The sequence below is a fragment of the Vulpes lagopus genome, chromosome 2 (assembly GCF_018345385.1).
Source record: "Vulpes lagopus strain Blue_001 chromosome 2, ASM1834538v1, whole genome shotgun sequence".
Classification (NCBI taxonomy): Eukaryota; Metazoa; Chordata; class Mammalia; order Carnivora; family Canidae; genus Vulpes; species Vulpes lagopus.
The window spans coordinates 74,897,464-74,917,189 of NC_054825.1; the positions used below are offsets into that span (position 1 = coordinate 74,897,464).

The 19,726-nt window shown below is 41.0% G+C and overlaps 2 protein-coding genes across 5 annotated transcripts in view; both read left to right on the forward strand.

Moving 5' to 3' along the window:
- Positions 1 to 19,156, forward strand: part of GPR176 (G protein-coupled receptor 176) — a 132,325-nt gene extending 113,169 nt beyond the window's left edge. For 2 of the 4 annotated variants that reach the window (XM_041735860.1, XM_041735869.1), the window contains 3 exons: positions 9,412 to 9,445; positions 9,835 to 10,087; positions 15,474 to 19,155. In XM_041735860.1, coding sequence (XP_041591794.1) covers positions 9,412 to 9,445; positions 9,835 to 10,087; positions 15,474 to 16,596 — 1,410 coding nt within the window. In that variant the 3' untranslated portion in view covers positions 16,597 to 19,155. Of the gene's footprint in view, positions 1 to 9,411; positions 9,446 to 9,834; positions 10,088 to 15,473 lie in introns of all 4 variants that reach the window. The other 2 variants (XM_041735878.1, XM_041735849.1) reach the window with 2 other exon arrangements.
- FSIP1 (fibrous sheath interacting protein 1) overlaps positions 1 to 19,726 on the forward strand; it is a 338,650-nt gene that overhangs the window by 112,930 nt on the left and 205,994 nt on the right. The gene's annotated exons all lie outside the window — the stretch shown is intronic.

The following is a 19,726-nucleotide window of genomic DNA, read 5'->3' on the forward strand; positions in this document are numbered from 1 at the left end:
TACCATGTAGGGCTTCCTGCATAGAGCCTGCTTCTCCCTCTGCCTGTGTCTCTGCCTCTCTCTTTCTCTGTGTTTCTCATGAATAAATAAATAAAATCTTAAAAAAAAAAAGAAAGAAGGAAGGAAGACATAAATCCTATGATTAAGGAAACATGCCAAATTCCAAATATTTTAGTGAGACTGCAGAATTTTTAGCATGTTGGGAAACCAACTCTCTCATATGCCTTTTGTGGAGGTTCATTTAGCGATATATATATATATATATATATATATATATATATATATATATATCTTTTGACTCAGAAATTTTTGCTTCTAGGAATTTGTCCTTAGTATATAATCAGTTTAGTTTCCAAAGATTTATATATATAAGGGTGTTGATCTCAGCATTATACTATAGAGATAGATATATTGAAAACAGCTTGTATGCAAGCTCACCAGTATGCAAAGATGAATAAATTTGGGTATAATTGTAAAAGCACTATTGCTTTTACGTAGCTGTTAAAATGATAAAGATCTATTTTTATTTACTGTCATAGATTGTTGATATGGTGACAGCATCTAGTTAAAAACCAATGTGCAGGGGCTCCTGGGTGGCTCAGTCGGTTACGTATCTGACTTTGGCTGAGGCCCTGTGTTGTCTTGGCACTCAGCAGGAGTCTTCTTGTCTCCCTCTCCTTCTGCCCCTCCCCCTGCTCTTGTGCTCTCTGGCTCTCTGGCTCTCAAATAAAATCTTAACAAACAAACAAAACAACAAAAGCTGTGCATAGATCGGTCCCACTGGCATAAACAAAAGTCTGTATATATAACAAGAGGTTTGGAAGGATAAGTAATTTAAGCTTACGGATGATTACCACTAGGTAGGTAATTTTTACTTTTTCCTTTATTATTTATTTTTACTCTCTTGTTTATTCTTCTTTAATTATTATTTATTTATTCATTGTCTAAATTAAAAATTAACTATGTGTTACCTTAATAATTATAAGAAACAATAAAGCATTTCTCTTGAGAAATAAAAAAACAACCTCAAACAAAAATGATGCTATAAAGTTCTAGACCTCTCAAATAATTAGAGCAGTCCTAACAGCCAAGATATACATTGTATTACACAGTAATCAAACTGTGCCCTCAGAGCAAGATTCTTGCATTTTGTTCTCTTTTGTTTCATCCTGCCTTTTCTTCTCTACGCAGCTTTCAGTTAGTCACCATATTTTTCAGTTTTTTCCTCTTCTTTGTAAAACAAAATATATGCTCTCACTGTACTTTATAGCTATTGCATAAATGAGCTCATTTTTAAAACTGGAAATAAATGGATTAAAGTTAATTAAAATCTGTCTATCCTTTCCGTTTTGCCAGTGGTGGTGAGCAGCCGGGAAAGATGTCGTGAGTCAATGAGCAAGGATAATAAAAATTGGTCAAAGATGTCATCCTTTCTTATATTTCTCTTCTGGTAGGAAAAGCTGTTTTTGCAGCTGTAGTTTATCCTGTCTGCAGGCCATGTTGAGAAGCTGAGCAGCAGTCTAACCCTGATCACTGCCCAGAGAAGGATTTCCTCAGGGCTCCATAGAGATTATAATTAGAGCTCAACGTGACCTGGCATGTTTTTGCTTTCAGTGCTGGGGAAGGGCTCTCTTTATATTTGGGGAAAAAACAAAACAAAACAAAACAATGAGTACATTGAGATGCTCAGTAAGGTGAAGGCTGACAGTGAGTAGCTGTGGTAGTACTCCCTGGCTGTCATCAGAATTTTCTACTGAGCATATAAAATTAAGATTCCCAGGACCTCCAGGATTCTCATTGGTTGGACTGAGACCTAGGAATCTGTAGTTTTTTAAAAAATTTTTTTAAAGATTTTATTTATTTATTCATGAGAGACACACACAGAGAGGCAGAGACGCAGGCAGAGGGAGAAGCAGGCTCCATGCAAGGAGCCCAATGTGGGACTCGATCCCAGGACTCCAGGATCATGCTCTGGGCCAAAGGCAGGCGCTAAACTGCTAAGCCACCCAGGGATCCCCCGGAATCTGTATTTTAAAAGCTTCCCAGGTGATCCTAATGATTATGAAGATTTAGGAACCATAGATATATGGCATGGTGTAGTAATAGGAGGTGTCTACTCCACGTAAAATATTTATGTTTCTCGGGCAGCCTGGGTGGCTCAGCAGTAACCTGAGGTGCAACCTCAAAGGTAGCAACGCCTTTGGTCCAGGGCGTGATTCTGGAGACCCAGGATCGAGTCCCATGTTGGGTTCCCAGTATGGAGCCTGCTTCTCCCTCTGCCTATGTCTCTGCCTGTGTGTGTGTGTGTGTGTGTGTGTGTGTGTGTGTGATGAATAAATAAATAAAATCTTTTTAAAACATTATGTTTCTCAGTGTTCCGTCCTCCTTTTCCCCCTTATCTTCTTTTTCTGTTTTCTCACTTTAAAAAATTATCAAACATGTTATTTCTTGGGGTACCTGGGTGGCTCAGTTGGCTAAGTGGCTGACTTGATTTTGGCTCAGGTCGTGATCTCAGGGTGGTGAGATCAAGCTTCACATTAGGCTCCACGCTGGGAGTGAGGTCTGCTTAAGATTCTCTCTGTACCCCCCTTCCTCTAAAATAATAATAACAATAATAATAATATAAAATTTGTTTTTGAAAATGTTATTTCTCAATTTTTACCTATGTAAATCCTGTGTATATTTATGGGACTACTAAATGAGGTTGCTGACCATTGCCTGGGATCTAGAATGTCACCTAAATAGTGTTTTGGTATCGTGTGTATTTGTGTATGCATATCTACCCAAATGTCCTATAGATACTATTTACCAGTATCTACTCTCCGAAAGATGATATATAGCTTTCATGCTAAAATTATGAGACATAAAAAGCAAGAAAAATAACCCACAGTCAAGAGATATAAGGAATCAGAGATCTTAACTCAGGTATGATCCAGATATTGAAATTATTAGAGAGAGAATTTTTATTCTGATAATCCAGAATAATCTCCCTGTCTTGAGGTCAACTGATCAGGAACCTTAATTCCTCTTTGTCATGTAACCTAATATATTCATAGGTTATAGGAATTAGTATATAGATATCTTTGGTTGTGGGGCATTATTCTGTTTACCACACAAACTACATGTAATTAGAATCCCAGAAGAAGTGAGAGAGAATGGGGCAGCAGAAATACTTGAAGAATTGTTGACTGGCCAAGAATTTTCCAAAGATAATAAAAGGTAACAAACCATAGATCCAAGAAGATCAGAGTGCCCTAACCAGGTGTATAGACACACACACACACACACACACACACACACACATTTCTAGACACATCATATTCAAACTGCTGAAAACCAAAGAGAAAGAATATCTTGAAGGAAGTTAGAGAAAACAGGTAGAAAACATGCAGAAGAACAAATATAAGATTTAAGGCAGGCATATTACCAGAAACTACAAAATCCAAAAGACAATAAAGTGACTTTTGTCAAGTACTGGAGAAAAACCCTGCTCAACTCAGAAAATTATATCCAGAAACATATCTTTCAAAAGTGAAGGAAAAAGAGAGATGTTTTCAGACAAACTTTGAGAGCATTACTTACTAGCAGACCTCTACAAGAAATGTTAAGTTTTTTTGGCATGAGGAACATGATACCCGGCCGAAACTTGGGTATACATGAAGAAATGAAGAACTCTCAAAGTGATTAAAGTGAAGATACATATAAAAAACTTTTCTCAGGACACCTGGGTAGCTTAGTCAGTCAAGTGTCTGCCTTCGGCTCATGTCATGATCCAGTGGTCTGGGATCCTTTCTCACATCAGGCTCCTTGCTCTTCTACCCTTCCTCCTGCTTGTGATCTCTCTTCTCTTTCTCAACTAAATAAATAAAAATTTTTCTTCTCTTATTTTAAAATACTCTGAAAATCAATAGACTTGAAAATAAAAATTTCAGCAAAGTATTTTGGGTTTATAGTTTATATAAAGGTAATGTATGACGATGGAAGTGCAAAGGTTAGGAGGAAGAAATTAGGAATATACTGTTCTGGGACACCTGGTGGCTCACTGGTTGAGTGTCTGCCTTTGGCTCAGGTAGTGATCCTGTCCCGGGATCAAGTCCCATATCGGGCTTCCTGCATGGAGCCTGAGGTGGGACTCAATCCCGGGTCTCCAAGATCACACCCTGGGCTGCAGGTGGCGCTAAACCGCTGCACCACCGGGGCTGCCCTAAATAAAACCTTTTAAAAAAGAAAAAAAGGGATGTAGTGTTAGAAGATTCTTATACTACATGTGAAAGACTATAATAGAATTTGAAAGTAAACTGTAATTAAAGATGTAAATAGTAAACACAGAGAAACCACTACAAACATTTTAAAAAGATGTGTAAGTAATAAGACAATAGTGTAAATAGAATGGAATTCTAGAAAAATTTCAATCCAAAATCAGGAAGATAAAGAGGAAAAAAAGAAACAAAAAATGGATGGGACATATAGGAGGCAGATTTTATTCCAACCATATCAATATTTACATTAAATGTAAGTGATCTCAACATAAAAGATAATGTCAGATCAGTTGAAGAGGTAGGAAAGCCACTTTATATACATATATTTTAAGATTTTATTTATTTATTCATGAAAGACACACACACACACACAGAGAAAGAGAGGCAGAGACACAGGCAGAGGGAGAAGCAGGCTCCATGCAGGAAGCCCAATGTGGGACCCAATCCCGGGACTCCAGGATTACGCCCTGGGTAGAAGGCAGACGCCCAACAACTGAGCCACCCAGGTGTCCCACGGTCAAAATTTTTTAGAGGGAAAATTTAGTTGGAAAAAAATTTCTGGTTATTTCAAGGTTTGTCAAACACCGTGAGTCGTAGTTAATTGAGATGTCCATATCTTCAACATCAATTATTTTTAAGTAGCAAGTATATGCTGTAAAGAGAAGTCTTTATTTGTATTTTAGATTGAGAGGAATGATAGAGGACATGCATGCATGAATGTGTATGTGTATGCTCATGTGCTGGTAAGTGTGTGTGTGTGTGTGTGTGTGTGAGAGAGAGAGAGAGAGAGATAAGAGAGAGAATATATACACATTTATTTTTCTTATGTGTGATCAATTAGAGAGTCATTGTTTGTGCTCCTCTCCTGATATTGTGGTCTAATTCAGGTTCTTAGAATCAAATAAGTCAGTTTTTAAGTGAGGAGAGAGATAGTTTAGAAAATGGGAAGAACACAGGCTTCTTCAGTTTCTTTCTTTCTGAGAGAGAGAGCACAAGCAAGGGGTGCAGCAGAAGGAGAGGGAGAAGCAGGTTCCCTACTGAGCAGGGAACCCAAACTGGGCTCGATCCCAGGACCCCAGGATTATAACCTGAGTCAAAGGCAGAGGCTTAACCATCTGAGCCATCTAGGTCCTCAGCTTCAGGTTCTTTTTTTTTTTTTTTTTGCTTCAGGTTCTTAATAGCAAAAGGGATTAGGCTCCAGATGCCACCTACAGTTTTGTAAATAAGTGAGATAAAATATGATTATAGCAGTCTCAGGTTTTTCAATAATAACTCATTGAAAACAAGTTTCCTCCTTCACAAACGTGAACATAACAATAAAATGTATGATTAAAAAACAACAATAAAATAGTATGCCTGACACACTTGAGAAAGAGTGGGAAAGATAGGAGAGTAGAGTATGAGGAATGATGGAAATTAGCTTCAGTTAAGTTTCAAAAGAGTCTACTGTATGTTTGAGAGAACCTGGCCCACAGCCTGTCCCCTCTTTTGTAATGAATTTTCCTCTTTGTTACTCACAGTGTTTTACTCAACATAATCTACCAAACTAAGAAGATTAACAATGATAAGAGAGAAAAAAATCCTAAAAATCTTGATTTAGATAAAGGAAAGATTGTAATGGGAAATTCCCAGTAAGCTGGAAACAACCCTGATTTTGACAACGGAAGATACTGTGACATGTACTCTGTCTTCCTGTGGTAGACTTCTTTCTCTCTCTTTGTTTTTTCTTTTTTCCTTCCTTTCCTTCCTCTCCTTCCTCCTTCCTTCCTCCCTTCCTTCCTTCCTCCCTTCCTTCCTTCCTTCCTTCCTTCCTTCCTTCCTTCCTTCCTTCCTTCCTTCCTTCCTTCCTTCCCTCCCTTCAGATTTTATTTACTTATGTATTTATTTAGAGCACGCGAACCTCAAGCAGACTCCCTACTGACCACGAGCCCGTCTCAGGCTTCATTGCTTGATCTCATGCCTGAGCTGAAATCAGGTGTGTGACGCTTAACCAACTGAGCCACCCAGGCATGGAGGGCAGATTTAAGTGGGCTATTTCATTGTTGAATGGTTACCAGAGTTTAGGTCCTCTATGTAAACCTTAAGTGAGGAAAAGATGCTTTAGCCAGATTCTAATCTGTGCTTTAGTGGGAAAAGGCCAGGGGAAAAATCCAAATCACCAGAGCTTCAAATACATCATTATTGCTCAGTCTCTCTCCTTGGTCACAGAAAATCTTGGGTGGGGCTGAGGTGTTGGTAATCATATCAACAGCTCTTACACTGAATAAGTGTATGTATCTTCACACTACTGGTTTCTTCTCACCGAGGCAACATACTAATGTAAGGAAAGTTTGGGGGGGCACCTGGGTGGCTCAGTTGGTTAGGCGTCTGCCTTTGGCTCAGGTCATGATCCCAGGGTCCTGGGATACAGCACTGGTTTGGGCATCCTGCTCAGTGGGGAGCCTGCTTCTCCCTCTGCTCCCTGCTCATGATCTCTGTCCCTCTTCTCTCTCTCAGATAAATAAATAAAAATCTTAAAAAAAAAAAAATTGGGAGGGAATTTCCTGGAAGCAGGTGGCCTACTTACCTAAACACATGGCTATTTTTTTTTTTTTTTTTACGTTGCCTGGCAGATAAGAGGTAGGCTGTAGAATATTCGTATTTGAAGAGAGTCTCTTGACAGTACTTTAGATCAATCTCTGAGGCACTGAGGCAGCTCCTTGTGGTGACCGGTTGCAGTCTGAGCCCTGCTATTCCTTCCCTGACTCTATCCCAAGTGAAGCTGAGCTGTTGGCTCAGTGCGTTAGAGTGCATTCTCTGAGCATGTGCACAGAAGGTAGCTGTGTCCTTGGGTCATGACTGATTGACCCAATGGACCTGGCTTTTCACCAGGTACAAGCCAATAAAATAGGCTGCCCTGCCTACCTGAAAACTTGGATCCTGGGAGACTCTTGAGGGGGCTACAGCCTCTGTTTAGTACTAGTATTTCTGGAACTTTCCTCTGGGGCCAACAGTATCTGGGGTATGTGTTATCAAGTCCAGATTCCCAGTCCTATACCTATTAATTGTGATTCGGTATATCTGGTATAGCCATTCTGATGCACAGTGAGCTTTTGGAACTACTAACTTAGAATATTCTCACACGATGGACATATTACAAAAGGTGTTATCTTACCATAGAGATGTTTGCTTACCATTTGTCTCCTGATTTTACAAATCCATTTATTCAATAAATATTTACTGACTGCCTATTCTATGCCAGATACCAAGCAAGGCAGTGGAGCTGTAACAGTAAACAACATTGACATGATTTTTGTCCTCATGAAATGGAGGGAAACAAGTAAACAAATGAGTAATTATGGTAAGAGCTATGAAGACCCCAACAGGATATTGTAGTAGAATATAATGGAGGGAGGAGCAGTGAGTATTTAAAATAAAAAGCTGGTTAAGGATGGCCTTCTGAGGAGGTGGCAGTTACATTAAGACCTAACTTAGGGGCACCTGGGTGACTCAGTGGTTGAGCGTTTGCCTTTGGCTCAGGTCGGGATCCCCCGGGGAACCTGCTTCTCCCTCTACCTATGTTTCTGCCTCTCTTTCTTTGTCTTTCATGAGTAAATAAATACAAATCTAAAAAAAAACAAAAAACAAAAAAACAAACCTAACTTAAAGGGAACCAGACATATGAGGAGCATTTTAGGCAGGATAAAAAAACTTCTGCAAAGACATTGGGACAGGTTCAACTTTAATACTATTTTGAGAATAGAAAGAAAGGCCAGAATGGCTGGTGCCTAACAAGCCCAGGGAAGAAAAGAGTGAGATTAGGCAGGTAGGCACCAGATGGTGTAGACTTTTGAGGACCAAGGGGGTGGTAATAGATGAAGAGAGAAAGGGAATCAGGCATTTTGTTGGAAATAGGACTGTGGAATTGAAGAGAGGTCTAACATCAGACAAGAATATGGGAGTCATCAGCATGTAGATGAAGAGCCACCTGGATGGGTTATCTTGCCTAGAGAGCAGCTGTAGAGAGAGGGGAGAGAAGGCCTTAGTAAGGAAGACTAGGAGCAGCCAGGACATGAGAGGGTGGGAGGGTAGGAGGAAAACCAGGAGATTATAGGCCTGTGGAAGCCCCAGTAGGAGAATACTCAAAGATGTGTCATTGCATCATTGCTGCTGAAGGCCTAGAATACTACAATCTCACACTCTAGCCACTAGCTTCAAGTCGCTATTAAGGATACCAGATGTGGGGATCCCTGGGTGGCTCAGCGGTTTGGCGCCTGCCTTTGGCCCAGGGCGCGGTCCTGGAGTCCCGGGATTGAGTCCCGCGTCGGGCTCCCGGTGTGGAGCCTGCTTCTCCCTCCTCCTGTGTCTCTGCCTCTCTCTCTCTATGTCTATCATAAATAAATAAATAAATCTTAAAAAAAAAAAAAAAAAAGGATACCAGATGTGACTAGCGCAAATTGAAACATGTAAGTGTAAAACAAAATAGGGGTACCTGGGTGGCTCAGCTGGTTAAGCATCTGCCTTTGGCTCAGGTCCTGATCTCAGGGTCTTGGGGTTGAGCCCCGCATGGGGCTCCCTGCTCAGTAGGGGGTCTGCTTCTCTCTCCCTTGCCCCTTCTCCAACTCCTGCTTTCTCTCTCTCTCAAATAAATAAAATCTTCTAAAAATAAGTGTAAAACAAACTGCACTATGGACACCTAAAATGAATTTGATGTTATACAACATTTTATATTTCAATTTTAAACATGCACACCAAATTTCAAAGACAGGACAAAAAACAAGAATGATAAGTATTTCATCAATACTTTTAAGATTTTTTTAAAAATTTTTTTAATTTATTTATGATAGGCACAGAAAGAGAGAGAGAGAGGCAGAGACACAGGCAGAGGGAGAAGCAGGCTCCATGCACCGGGAGCCTGATGTGGGATTCGATCCCGGGTCTCCAGGATCGTGCCCTGGGCCAAAGGCAGGCGCCAAACTGCTGCACCACCCAGGGATCCCCTCATCAATACTTTTAAATTAAGTAGTGATTATATGTTGAAATGATAAAGTTTGTGATATATTGGGTTAAATGAAGTATACTTTTAAAATTTCACTTGCTTTTTACTTTTGAAAAATATGGCTGCTAGAAAATTTTAATTACACATGTGGCCTGCATCATATCTGTCTTGCAGAGTTTTGGCAACGTGAAGGTCATTGGCAAACTTGGTAAGAGTAGACTGCCTGAGATCAAGTAATACCTAGCAAATTCTTCGTACTCAGATGAGACTGAGTCATCATCTAATACTGTTATGTCTAAAACTAAACAACAAAACTCACCATCAAAAATTCTTCTAGACTTTATGATGAGTACATAAGTGATTTAATAATTTCACTTAAACTGACAATATAATATGGAAATATTTACATGAAATCCTTTGAAATCAACTCTCAAATGTGGTTTTTCGATCTTTTTTAACCTGTTCCTTTCTTTCCTTTTTTGTCTTCTTTCTTTGTTTCATTTAATTTTTTATTTTTAATTTTAAAAACTTTTTAATTTATTTATTTATTTATTTATTTATTTATTTATTTATTTATTTATTTGCACATCTGGCCAGGAAACTTCATGGTGTTATGGTCAACTTGCCGCACAACCGTGTTCAAATCTGTCACCAACAGGTTCATTAAAAACCTGGCCTGCTCTGGGATTTGTGCCAGCCTGGTCTGCGTGCCCTTTGACATCATCCTCAGCACCAGTCCTCACTGTTGCTGGTGGATCTACACCATGCTTTTCTGCAAGGTTGTCAAATTTCTGCACAAAGTCTTCTGCTCTGTGACAATCCTCAGCTTCCCTGCCATTGCCTTGGACAGGTAAGATCAGGTAGCCAGGGATTGGACTTCTTTTATTTCAAGTGCATTGAAAAATTAGCATCACAAAGCAAAGGGTGACTAGATAGTCTTCTACACAATGCTTTGTGGTCAACAGAAAGAGAATGTCTGAAATAGATACCTCACAAAAGACATGTTGATTGCATGGCAGCCTCAGCTAAAATAGGACCTTGAGAAAAGAAGTGGTATTGGGGCGGGGATTACACCATGAGGTTGCTGGGGCAGGCTGGATCCTGGAGTAGCTTCAGTTTGGATGGAATTAGTGGTATTTGCATTGCAATTTGTAATGGATTGCTGATCTGATTGATGATTCTGCAATTAGTGCTTTTTGATGTAGGATGAAACATTTTTGGAAGAACAAGGAAACAATTCAGTGGTTATTTAACAAATGATTGGACAGCCCAGGTTGGACCTGGTAAGATAATACCAGAATTCCTTTGGAGGATTGATTTCCAAGCCATTATATTTCTCTTCCCATCCTCTTTTAAAGGATGTTCAGTTGGAAATGAATCCTATCTTAGCTGCTACCATCATACATAATTTGATCCAATTTATCGGGGTCAGGAGTAAAGATCTCAGTAATCAACAGCTTCCTGCCTTCTTTTGTTGTGAGCGTTTAATGAATACAGTTTGAGATAATAATACGTGTTAGAGAATAGAAGTAAATAAGCAAATGAGCTGAGGAGTATTTTGCATCCATGAGTACTTTTGATTTCAAAATTTACAGAGAGGAAAAGTTGCCCAGGGGAAAGTGCTGGCTCTTCTGCCTTTATCCCCATTGATAAATTTAACTGGATTTTAGATGAATTTGGAATTTTTAAACTCTCTATCCATTCAAAACATACTTAATACCTTAATGAACTCTGAGGCATGGATTGCAGAACCAACCTGTGGAGTGTCACTTCAGCCTCAGGCCTGCAACTCTGAATTTATCAGTTGCCCAGGGTCATCTGCATGGAGGGATAGAGTCACACAAAGTCCCCAGCATACTAGAAGGAGTTACTGACTTTGTGGTTAAGAGAGGGGAGTCTGGAGCCTCAAGCTGGCTTTAAGCCCTACCCACCCTCTGTTCTTGTGCTGGGTTGCTTAGGGCAAAGTGGCTTAACCTTTCTGGCCCTGTTTCCTCAGCAGTAAGAAAAATTAAATGAATTATTTATGACCTGTGCTTGGATAAGCTGCACCAATATTTGTTTGTCTTTCTCTAGGTTTCCCTTTCAGTTGGCACATTTTTCCTTAGATATATTGTCTGCAGTCATTGCACCATGCAAGATCCTGGAGTAGCTTCAGCTTGGATGGAATTAGTGGTAGCTAATTCCATAGCTAAGTGGTAGCTAATTCCATAGCTAAGATCTTGCTGCGAGCCAACTAGCTCTTTGGGAGTTTCTCACTAGAAATTCACCATTTACAGGGGTAGGCAAAGCAAGTGACAAAGCCAAGTGTTACTGGCCGGATTGCAGGTCTGTGTCTGCATTCCTGTTCATAGGGGTCAGTAATTCAGCAGATGCAGCTAATACTTTATAGGTATTTAGACTCAGTAGGCAGGACTTTCTGTTTTCTTAGGAGAGAAATCAGAAATCTGGAGTTTTACCATTTTTTTAATTTTTATTTTATTTTTATTTTTTATTTATTTATTTTTTAAAGATTTTATTTATTTATTCATGAGAATATACAGAGAGGAGAGAGAGGCAGAGACACAGGCAGAGGGAGAAGCAGGCTCCATGCAGGGAGCCCGAAGCGGGACTTGATCCCGGGTCATGCTCTGGGCTGAAGGCGGTGCTAAGCCGCTGAGCCACCCAGGCTGCCCACCATTTTATTTTTTAAAGATTTTATTTTTATTTTATTTGTTTATTTAAATTATTTATTTATTAATAGAGACAGAGAGGGGCAGAGACATAGGCAGAGGGAGAATTAGGCTTCCCATGGGGAGTGTGATACAGAACTCGATCCCAGGACTCCGGGATCACATTCTGAGCCAAAGGCAGATGTTCAACCACTGAGCCACCCAGGTGCCCCAAGATTTTATTTTTTTAAGCAATCGCTCAAACTCACAACCCCTAGAACAAGAGTGGCACACACTGAGCTAGCCAGACACCCCGAATTTTATTGTTTTTAAATGTTGGCAACTAATTTTCATTCAAAAGGATTATATGGATCACTCAAGCCCTCAACAAGCTCCATGTGATGCCATTTTGTGTGTCTCTTTTGTGCTTGGCAAGAGGCCTTTGAAAATCTAGAAAGTGCCATTGCACAACACTGGACTCTTAACATTGCAAAGTCATAGTGGAAAGTCTAATTACACACCGGGGGATGCCCTAATGCATGTTGTGTTGAACCATTGCGCATTCGTGGCAGGGGTCCTTCTGATGCCCCTTGTGCCACCTGCTTAGTAGTTTTAGTCTTCAGTCTGCATTGTGGACTTTTCTTTCCTGAGAGTTTTTTCCAGCAGTTTTGTGGAGATATTATTTACATGTCATAGAATTCACCCATTTTAAGTGTATGAGCCAATGGAGTTTAGTATAATTACAGCATTGTGTGGCCATTACCACAACCAATCTTTAGAACAGTTCCATCACCCTAAAAAGAGACCTCCTGCTCATTTACATTCATTCCCCCTTCCCACTTGCAGACACAGGCAACCACTAATCTACTCTCTTCTGTGTCTGTATATGTTTGCTTTGGGGGGGGGGGGCGGTATTTCATTTTGTGGAATCAAGCAATGTGTTCTTTTATGTCGGGCTTCTTTCACTCAGCTTCATGCTTTCAGGGTTCATTCGTGCCTGAGCATCAGTGTTTCATCCCTTTTTCCCCCAGTTCTGTTGAGATATAATTGATGTATAGCAACATATACATTTAAGGTGTACAGCAAAATGACTGGACTTACATATATTGTGGAAGGATTACTGGAGTAAATTTACTTAACATCCATCATGTGATGCAGATATGAAAAAAGAAATGAAAAGAAGAAAAAAAATGTTTTTTTTTCTTGTGATGAGAACTCTTAGGATCTACTCTTAAAATTTTGCTCCATTCTTTTTTATGATGTACCATGTTTTGTTGGCTCACTTACTAGTTGATAGACATTTGGGTTGTTTCCACTTTTTGGCTATTTATTTATTTATTTATTTATTTATTTATTTATTTATTTAAGATTTTAGTTATTCATGAGAGACACACACAGAGAGAGACAGAAACCTAGGCAGAAGGAGAAGTAGGCTCCCCACGAGGAGCCTGATATGGGACCCAATCGCAGGACCCCAGATCACGACCTGAGCCAAAGGCAGACTCAACCACTGAGCCACCCAAGTACCCTCCACTTTTTGGCTCTTGTGAATAGTGGCTGCTATGAATCCTTAAAGATTTTTACAATAGAATGCAACAAGAGTGGGGATGCATTCTTCTGAACTGTTGGTTACTATACCTTGAAGCGGTGCAGTAATTCTCGTGGGTTGTTCTGGGCCCTTGGTCTTAGACAAGAAAAACATGTAAACAATGAGAAATCATTATTTTCTTTCCAGCCAAAAATTGATTGTATTTTTACTATCATAAAAAAAATAAGTAAATATGCCCTTTAGTTAGAGAAAGAAGGCTAGTAAAAAAAAAAAATCCATTTTATTACTTAGGGAAACAAGTTACTGGCAAGTGTAGTGTGGTGTCCATGAAGGCAAAGGGAAGACAATTTTTTCTCTCACTTTCTTGGATACTTGTTTCCTGGCTCTGAGTCAGTGAGTTCATTGGGAGGCCACTTCCTGCATCATCTTCTAGAGACGTGAATATTAACAAATGATTTCTAGGAAGCCTGTGTGCTTTTCCAACACACAGTGGAAGTGTGGTTTTGTTACCTGTCAGTTGACCAATGGGAATGTATTCACGCATGGGTGCTGCACCTGGGCACTGGATTGAGAAGTTGTGATTAGAAAAGTGCATCTATATTCAGAGAAAAAAAAAATCAGGAGCATGCATAACCTCTGCACTTATTTTTCTCTTTTTTCTCCCTCCCAGAAAGAGATCTAGAACACATTTCACCATGCTCCGTCCATTCGTGATCATCCATGGTCATGTTGTGCTTATATTGCATCTCCCTCAGCCTGGAACATTCTCCCTCAGCTTGTTCCCTACCAGACTTCACCCAGTGCCATCTTCTGTTGACATTTTCCCAGGTGCTCCTTTTCCTGTCCCTCCTTTGTGCATACCTCTAGAAGAGCCATCATCTCCTTGGTTATAACTGCTCGTTTGCATGCCTTTTCCCCACAGAGTTTATAGAGACATTATTGTCTGTCTTTCCATCTTTGTAACATGGTACCTGGTGCCGTACCTGGCACATTGGTGGTGCTCAGAGATCCTCGTGACAGGAAGGCATGCATATTTCTCTGGCCCCCACGAGCGATGAATGTTAATAGAATTGTAAGGTCGACTCCAGCTTACAATGCTCCCCATAGGTCTGATGGCTAGTGATAGCCCCTTCATGACGGATTTAGCTCGTAGAGTCTGAAGAATTACTCAGTTTTCCTATGTCACTGGTGATATTGAAACCAGGTGCTTTTGGAATTCTGATTACAAAATAATCAAGTGAAAGCTTGAAGGAAGAAATATATGATCTGATTTTAACAAAAATCTAATCATGCGGGCATTTTAGACTTCTTAATCATGAGGGTTATGAGGTTTATTAAGTGATTATCATGGGAACAATGGCTATGGAGCAGGCATACTTTTTGTCTGTTGAATTGATTTTGTGCAAGGACAGTCTGTTCTTTACATGGGGTTCTTCTGCCTCGAGCAGCTGTAAATGCTAATGATGTCCATGCATGCACGATTGCATGAGTCTGCTTTAGATATGTGTGTGGACAAACTTCTTTCTACTAGTGGCTTTGAAAATTGAATAAGCTCCTCTAGCCCATGTAAAATTTTTTTTACAAGTTACCCTTTACCCTTAAATTGAAAAATTGATGTCTTTACAGCAGGTGGAGACATCCTTTATATTGAGGGCACTCCTTGGCATCTAATGCTTGTGGCGATATTTACAAAGTTAGCTATGAAATGAAATTACAAAAAAAAAAAAAAAAGAAGAGATGAAATTACATACTGATTTTCCTGATAGTCTTGAGAATCCCATATGACAGGGCTCTTCTCTGCTCATTTGAAAAGTTACTTTTATGTTTATTTGTTTTTTTGGCCTTAGTAATGCTTCTATTGTACAGCAAAGTCTAAGATCTGGCTTCCTAGTTCCCCCAGAGTGATTCCCTCTGTCTTAGACAGAATAAAAGATCTTGACTCATTTTTTCCTCTTCTCTCCTACTTTTGGTAATATAGATTCCCCTGATTTAAACAATATATTCTCCTGTGAAATGAATTTCACTTGTGCATTTTGCAGGTATTACTCCGTCCTTTATCCACTGGAGAGAAAAATATCTGATGCCAGGTCCCGTGAACTGGTGATGTACATCTGGGCCCATGCAGTGGTGGCCAGCATTCCTGTGTTTGCAGTGACAGATGTGGCTGACATCTATGCCATGTCCACCTGCACCGAAGTCTGGAGCAAGTCGTTGGGCCACCTGCTATATGTTCTGATCTACAACATCACTACAGTCATCGTGCCTGTGGCTGTGGTCTTCCTCTTCTTGATACTGATCCGACGGGCCCTGAGTGCTAGTCAGAAGAAGAAGGTCATCATAGCAGCACTTCGGACCCCCCAGAATACCATCTCTATCCCCTATGCCTCCCAGCGGGAGGCAGAGCTGCATGCCACCCTGCTCTCCATGGTGATGGTCTTCATCTTATGTAGTGTGCCCTATGCCACCCTGGTTGTCTACCAGACAGTGCTCAACGTCCCTGACACGTCTGTCTTCCTGCTGCTCACTGCCATTTGGCTGCCCAAGGTCTCCCTATTGGCGAATCCTGTGCTCTTTCTGACTGTGAACAAGTCTGTCCGCAAATGCTTGGTAGGGACATTGGTACAACTGCACCACCGGTACAGTCGCCGTAATGTAGTTAGTGCAGGGAGCGGGGTGGCTGAGGCCAGCCTGGAGCCCAGCATGCGCTCAGGCAGCCAGCTCCTGGAGATGTTCCACATTGGTCAGCAGCAGATCTTTAAGCCCACAGAGGATGAGGAAGAGAGTGAAGCCAAGTACACTGGCTCAGCTGACCTCCAGGCCAGGGAGATACTTGGTACCTGCCCAGAGGGAGGGCAGGGGCCACAGTTTGCACCTCCCACACCACTCCTAGGCACAGTAGACTCTCTATCCCAGGTGGTACCAACAGCCCCTGTGGAACCTGAATCATTGCCTGACAAGTATTCCCTGCAGTTTGGCTTTGGGCCTTTTGAGTTGCCTCCTCAGTGGCTCTCAGAGACCCGAAACAGCAAGAAGCGGCTGCTTCCTCCCTTGGGTAACACCCCAGAGGAGCTTATTCAGACAAAGATGCCCAAGGTAGGCAGGGTGGAGCGGAAGATGAGCAGAAACAATAAAGTGAGCATTTTTCCAAAGGTGGATTCCTAGTAAGGATTGTAAATCCCTGGAAGCAACAGGGAGCTCCCACGCTCCTGCCTTCCCTTCGCTCTGGCTGGCCCTAGGATTTATGTGATCTTATTGCAACCGAGTATGGGTTGACTCCTCCTGTGTGGCCTGATGCTTTTTGAATGAGAGGGAAATCTATGTAAGATCAAGTGTCCTCTTTATTGAGGGAGTATATATATATATATATATATATATATATATATATATTTATCTCAGTGATCTGTGTCCTTAGTAAAGTTTGCATTCCTCTCTGTGGAGACAAAAGCTGGGCGTGTGGAACACGTCTTGGAATGGGTACTCCATAGGCATTTTCTGAGGACTCTTTGGTTCCTGGGCCCAGCAGAGAGTACAGGGAGAGAAGAATGTCTCTGAGCTCAAAGGGAGTGCGGGCACTCTAAGGGAAACCCAAGATAATTATGGAGTGGTATGGCCACAAAGAAAATAATGCCTGTTCGATTGACTCAAATATATTAAAAATGTTTAGTATTGACCTGTATATTCAGAGAAGATAGGGACTTGGCATTTGACACCTTTTCTCTGGGAGGCCTGATTGTATGACTCAATTTCTCCTGAAGTCCTTCATCTCTTTCACTGGGATATAGATAAAGAATGGCGATTCCACCCCCATTTGACAGACAAGGCAAAAGATGTGCCACGGGGTAAGGGAGGAGAGATAATCCTGATATTCTCTGGATTATCCTGACATTCTCCTGGCATTACTAAAGCCTCAGGAACCTGTGTCTGCAGTGTTGGTTGGGAAACACTACAAGTGCTTTACTATGTCTTTCCCCCTTAAATTGCATATTTTCAACTAATGAGAGAGAGAAGGTAAGAGGTAGAGAAGAAGGAAATGTCCAACCCCTGTAGTCTCTTCTCTTCAACATTGATTTCATGTGAAAGGGGCTATATCAAATCAGTAGGAGTGAAGTATATTGAAAAAAATTATCTTGTGCAAATTTTTGGAATTAAAAGGTAATTTAAAAATGTAGAGTTAGTGTAAACTAGGCCCTCTGGAAACATCGAGCTAAAAATACTTCATTAGGAAAGGTGCTTCTGCCCAAAGGAGGGAAAGATGGCTTCCTTCCATAGAGGACTCCAGAGCGGGGTGTGGCCAGTCTCATTTTCAGTCTCTTTTTGGACACAAAGGAAGAACAGGACAGGGAGAAAGATGTAACCAGTTTAAAATGCCAAGGCAGGACCCAGCCCCAGTGAGCCCTTCACTTCCTCTCTTCTGGTAAAGTTTTAGCAGGAGTCAGAGTGGAAGAGGGAGGAGGACTGTGTTCTTAACAGATTAGCCTCCTGGGTGTGTGTGTGGGGGTGCTCTCACAGGCAATTCAAGTCCACTTTAGGGAGGATGCCACCAGGCTAAATTCAAACCGTTGACGACACTTCACTTTTAATGACAGCAAATCAAGTGCCAGCTCCACTCTTCTGTCTGGGACATGTTGTACTTGTTAATAGTATGTTGGTGGCAGAGGTGGCAATCCAGTGCCCTGAGCGAGCTTGAATGAAATTGGTAGTTCTCACAGGCAAACTTCCTTCCGCATCCCAGGGGCAGTGGTCCTCATGGATCACTTCCTTGTCCTTTGGAGGAAGCTCAGACTATGTGTAGGGAGTTTCCTTTTGCTCTTCTGTCCTGGGTGTGGTGTCTTGTGATTCCAGAATATGAGCCCAAGGTCCCTTCCCTGGAAGAGGGAAAGCCTTCCTCTTCGTGTTGTGTCTCCTTGGCAGCATTGTGTGCTCTCGGCACACACAGGGGCCTGCCACCGCCTCTCTCCTGGCCTCCCAGGCCTTCTGTGCATGCCATATGTAGCACCATGCCCACTGATAGTTAACTGTGGCCCTTCAAGCTTATCTTTCAAAACCTTCACAATTGTTACAACTTGCCTCCAGGGGAAACATCATCTGTCAGAAAACTGTGTCCACTTTAGAAGAATCTGTCAAATGTAGCCACTTAGGTGTTGTTCTGATAATATATATGTACATCTTAATACATTCTGGTGAGGCGGAATTTGGTAGTCATTTCTTATGTATGTTTGAAGCAGATGGTTGACTGCTAACAGGTCATTGCCAGGTGTATTTCTATAGTCTTTGAAGAATTCCATTTTAATAAAAAACTGAAAAGCCGTTTCCAAACGCAAAAAAAGTTGCATGAGCTATGGGTTTTTTTTGTTGTTGTTGTTTCTTCCGTTCCCTCTCGAGTGAGCATATTCCTGTAAATGCTGAATGTTGATTTAATCAAAATCACAGCAATATCAGGAAGGTAGAGGAGAAGTAGGGGGATGATTGTGCAGGAGAGCATCTACCCTGACAGGATGCAATGCAATGCAATGATGTCCAGAATGGATGATGTAAAACAGAATACACATATTTTGGAATATGGAGATGTGTGACTGTGGCTGAATTATTGCAAGTCCTTGACTGCTTTGTGTGTTTGTTTTAAACCTTTTTGTTCTATTTTAAAACAATCTACATGCGAGGCACTTGGGTGGCTCAGTCAGTTAAGCATCTGCCTTCAGCTTAGGTCATGACCTGAGGTCCTGGGATCAAGCCCTGCCTTATGCTCCCTTCTCAGCAGAGTCTGCTTCTCCTTTCTCTCTCCCTCTGCCTCCCCCTGTGCCCTTGCTTGTGCTATCTCTCTGTCTCAAATAAATAAAGAAAATCTTTTTAAAAAAAATAAAGCAATCTACATATATAGATAAAAATACAAATCAACTTAAAAACCTGAATTTTGGGACGCCTGGATGGCTTAGCAGTTGAGCATCTGTCTTTGGCTCAGGACGTGATCCTGAGGTCCCGGGATCGAGTCCCACATTGGGCTCCCTGCGAGGAGCCTGCTTTTCCTTTTGCCTATGTCTCTGCCTCTCTCTGTGTCTCTCATGAATAAATAAAAATAAATCTTAAAAAAATTTCTGAATTTTGCAGCACACCATCAGACTAAACAAATGAAAAATAGAAGAAACCATAAGCATCATTAAAGGGAATTGAGAAAATTAGTTCAGGCTTTCAGAGTAACTAATGGCTTTCTGCTGATACACTCAAATAATGTCAGTTTACTCAAATAATTCCTTTGGTTCAGCTCTATGAACTGGGCAGTTATAGGCTGTTTTGT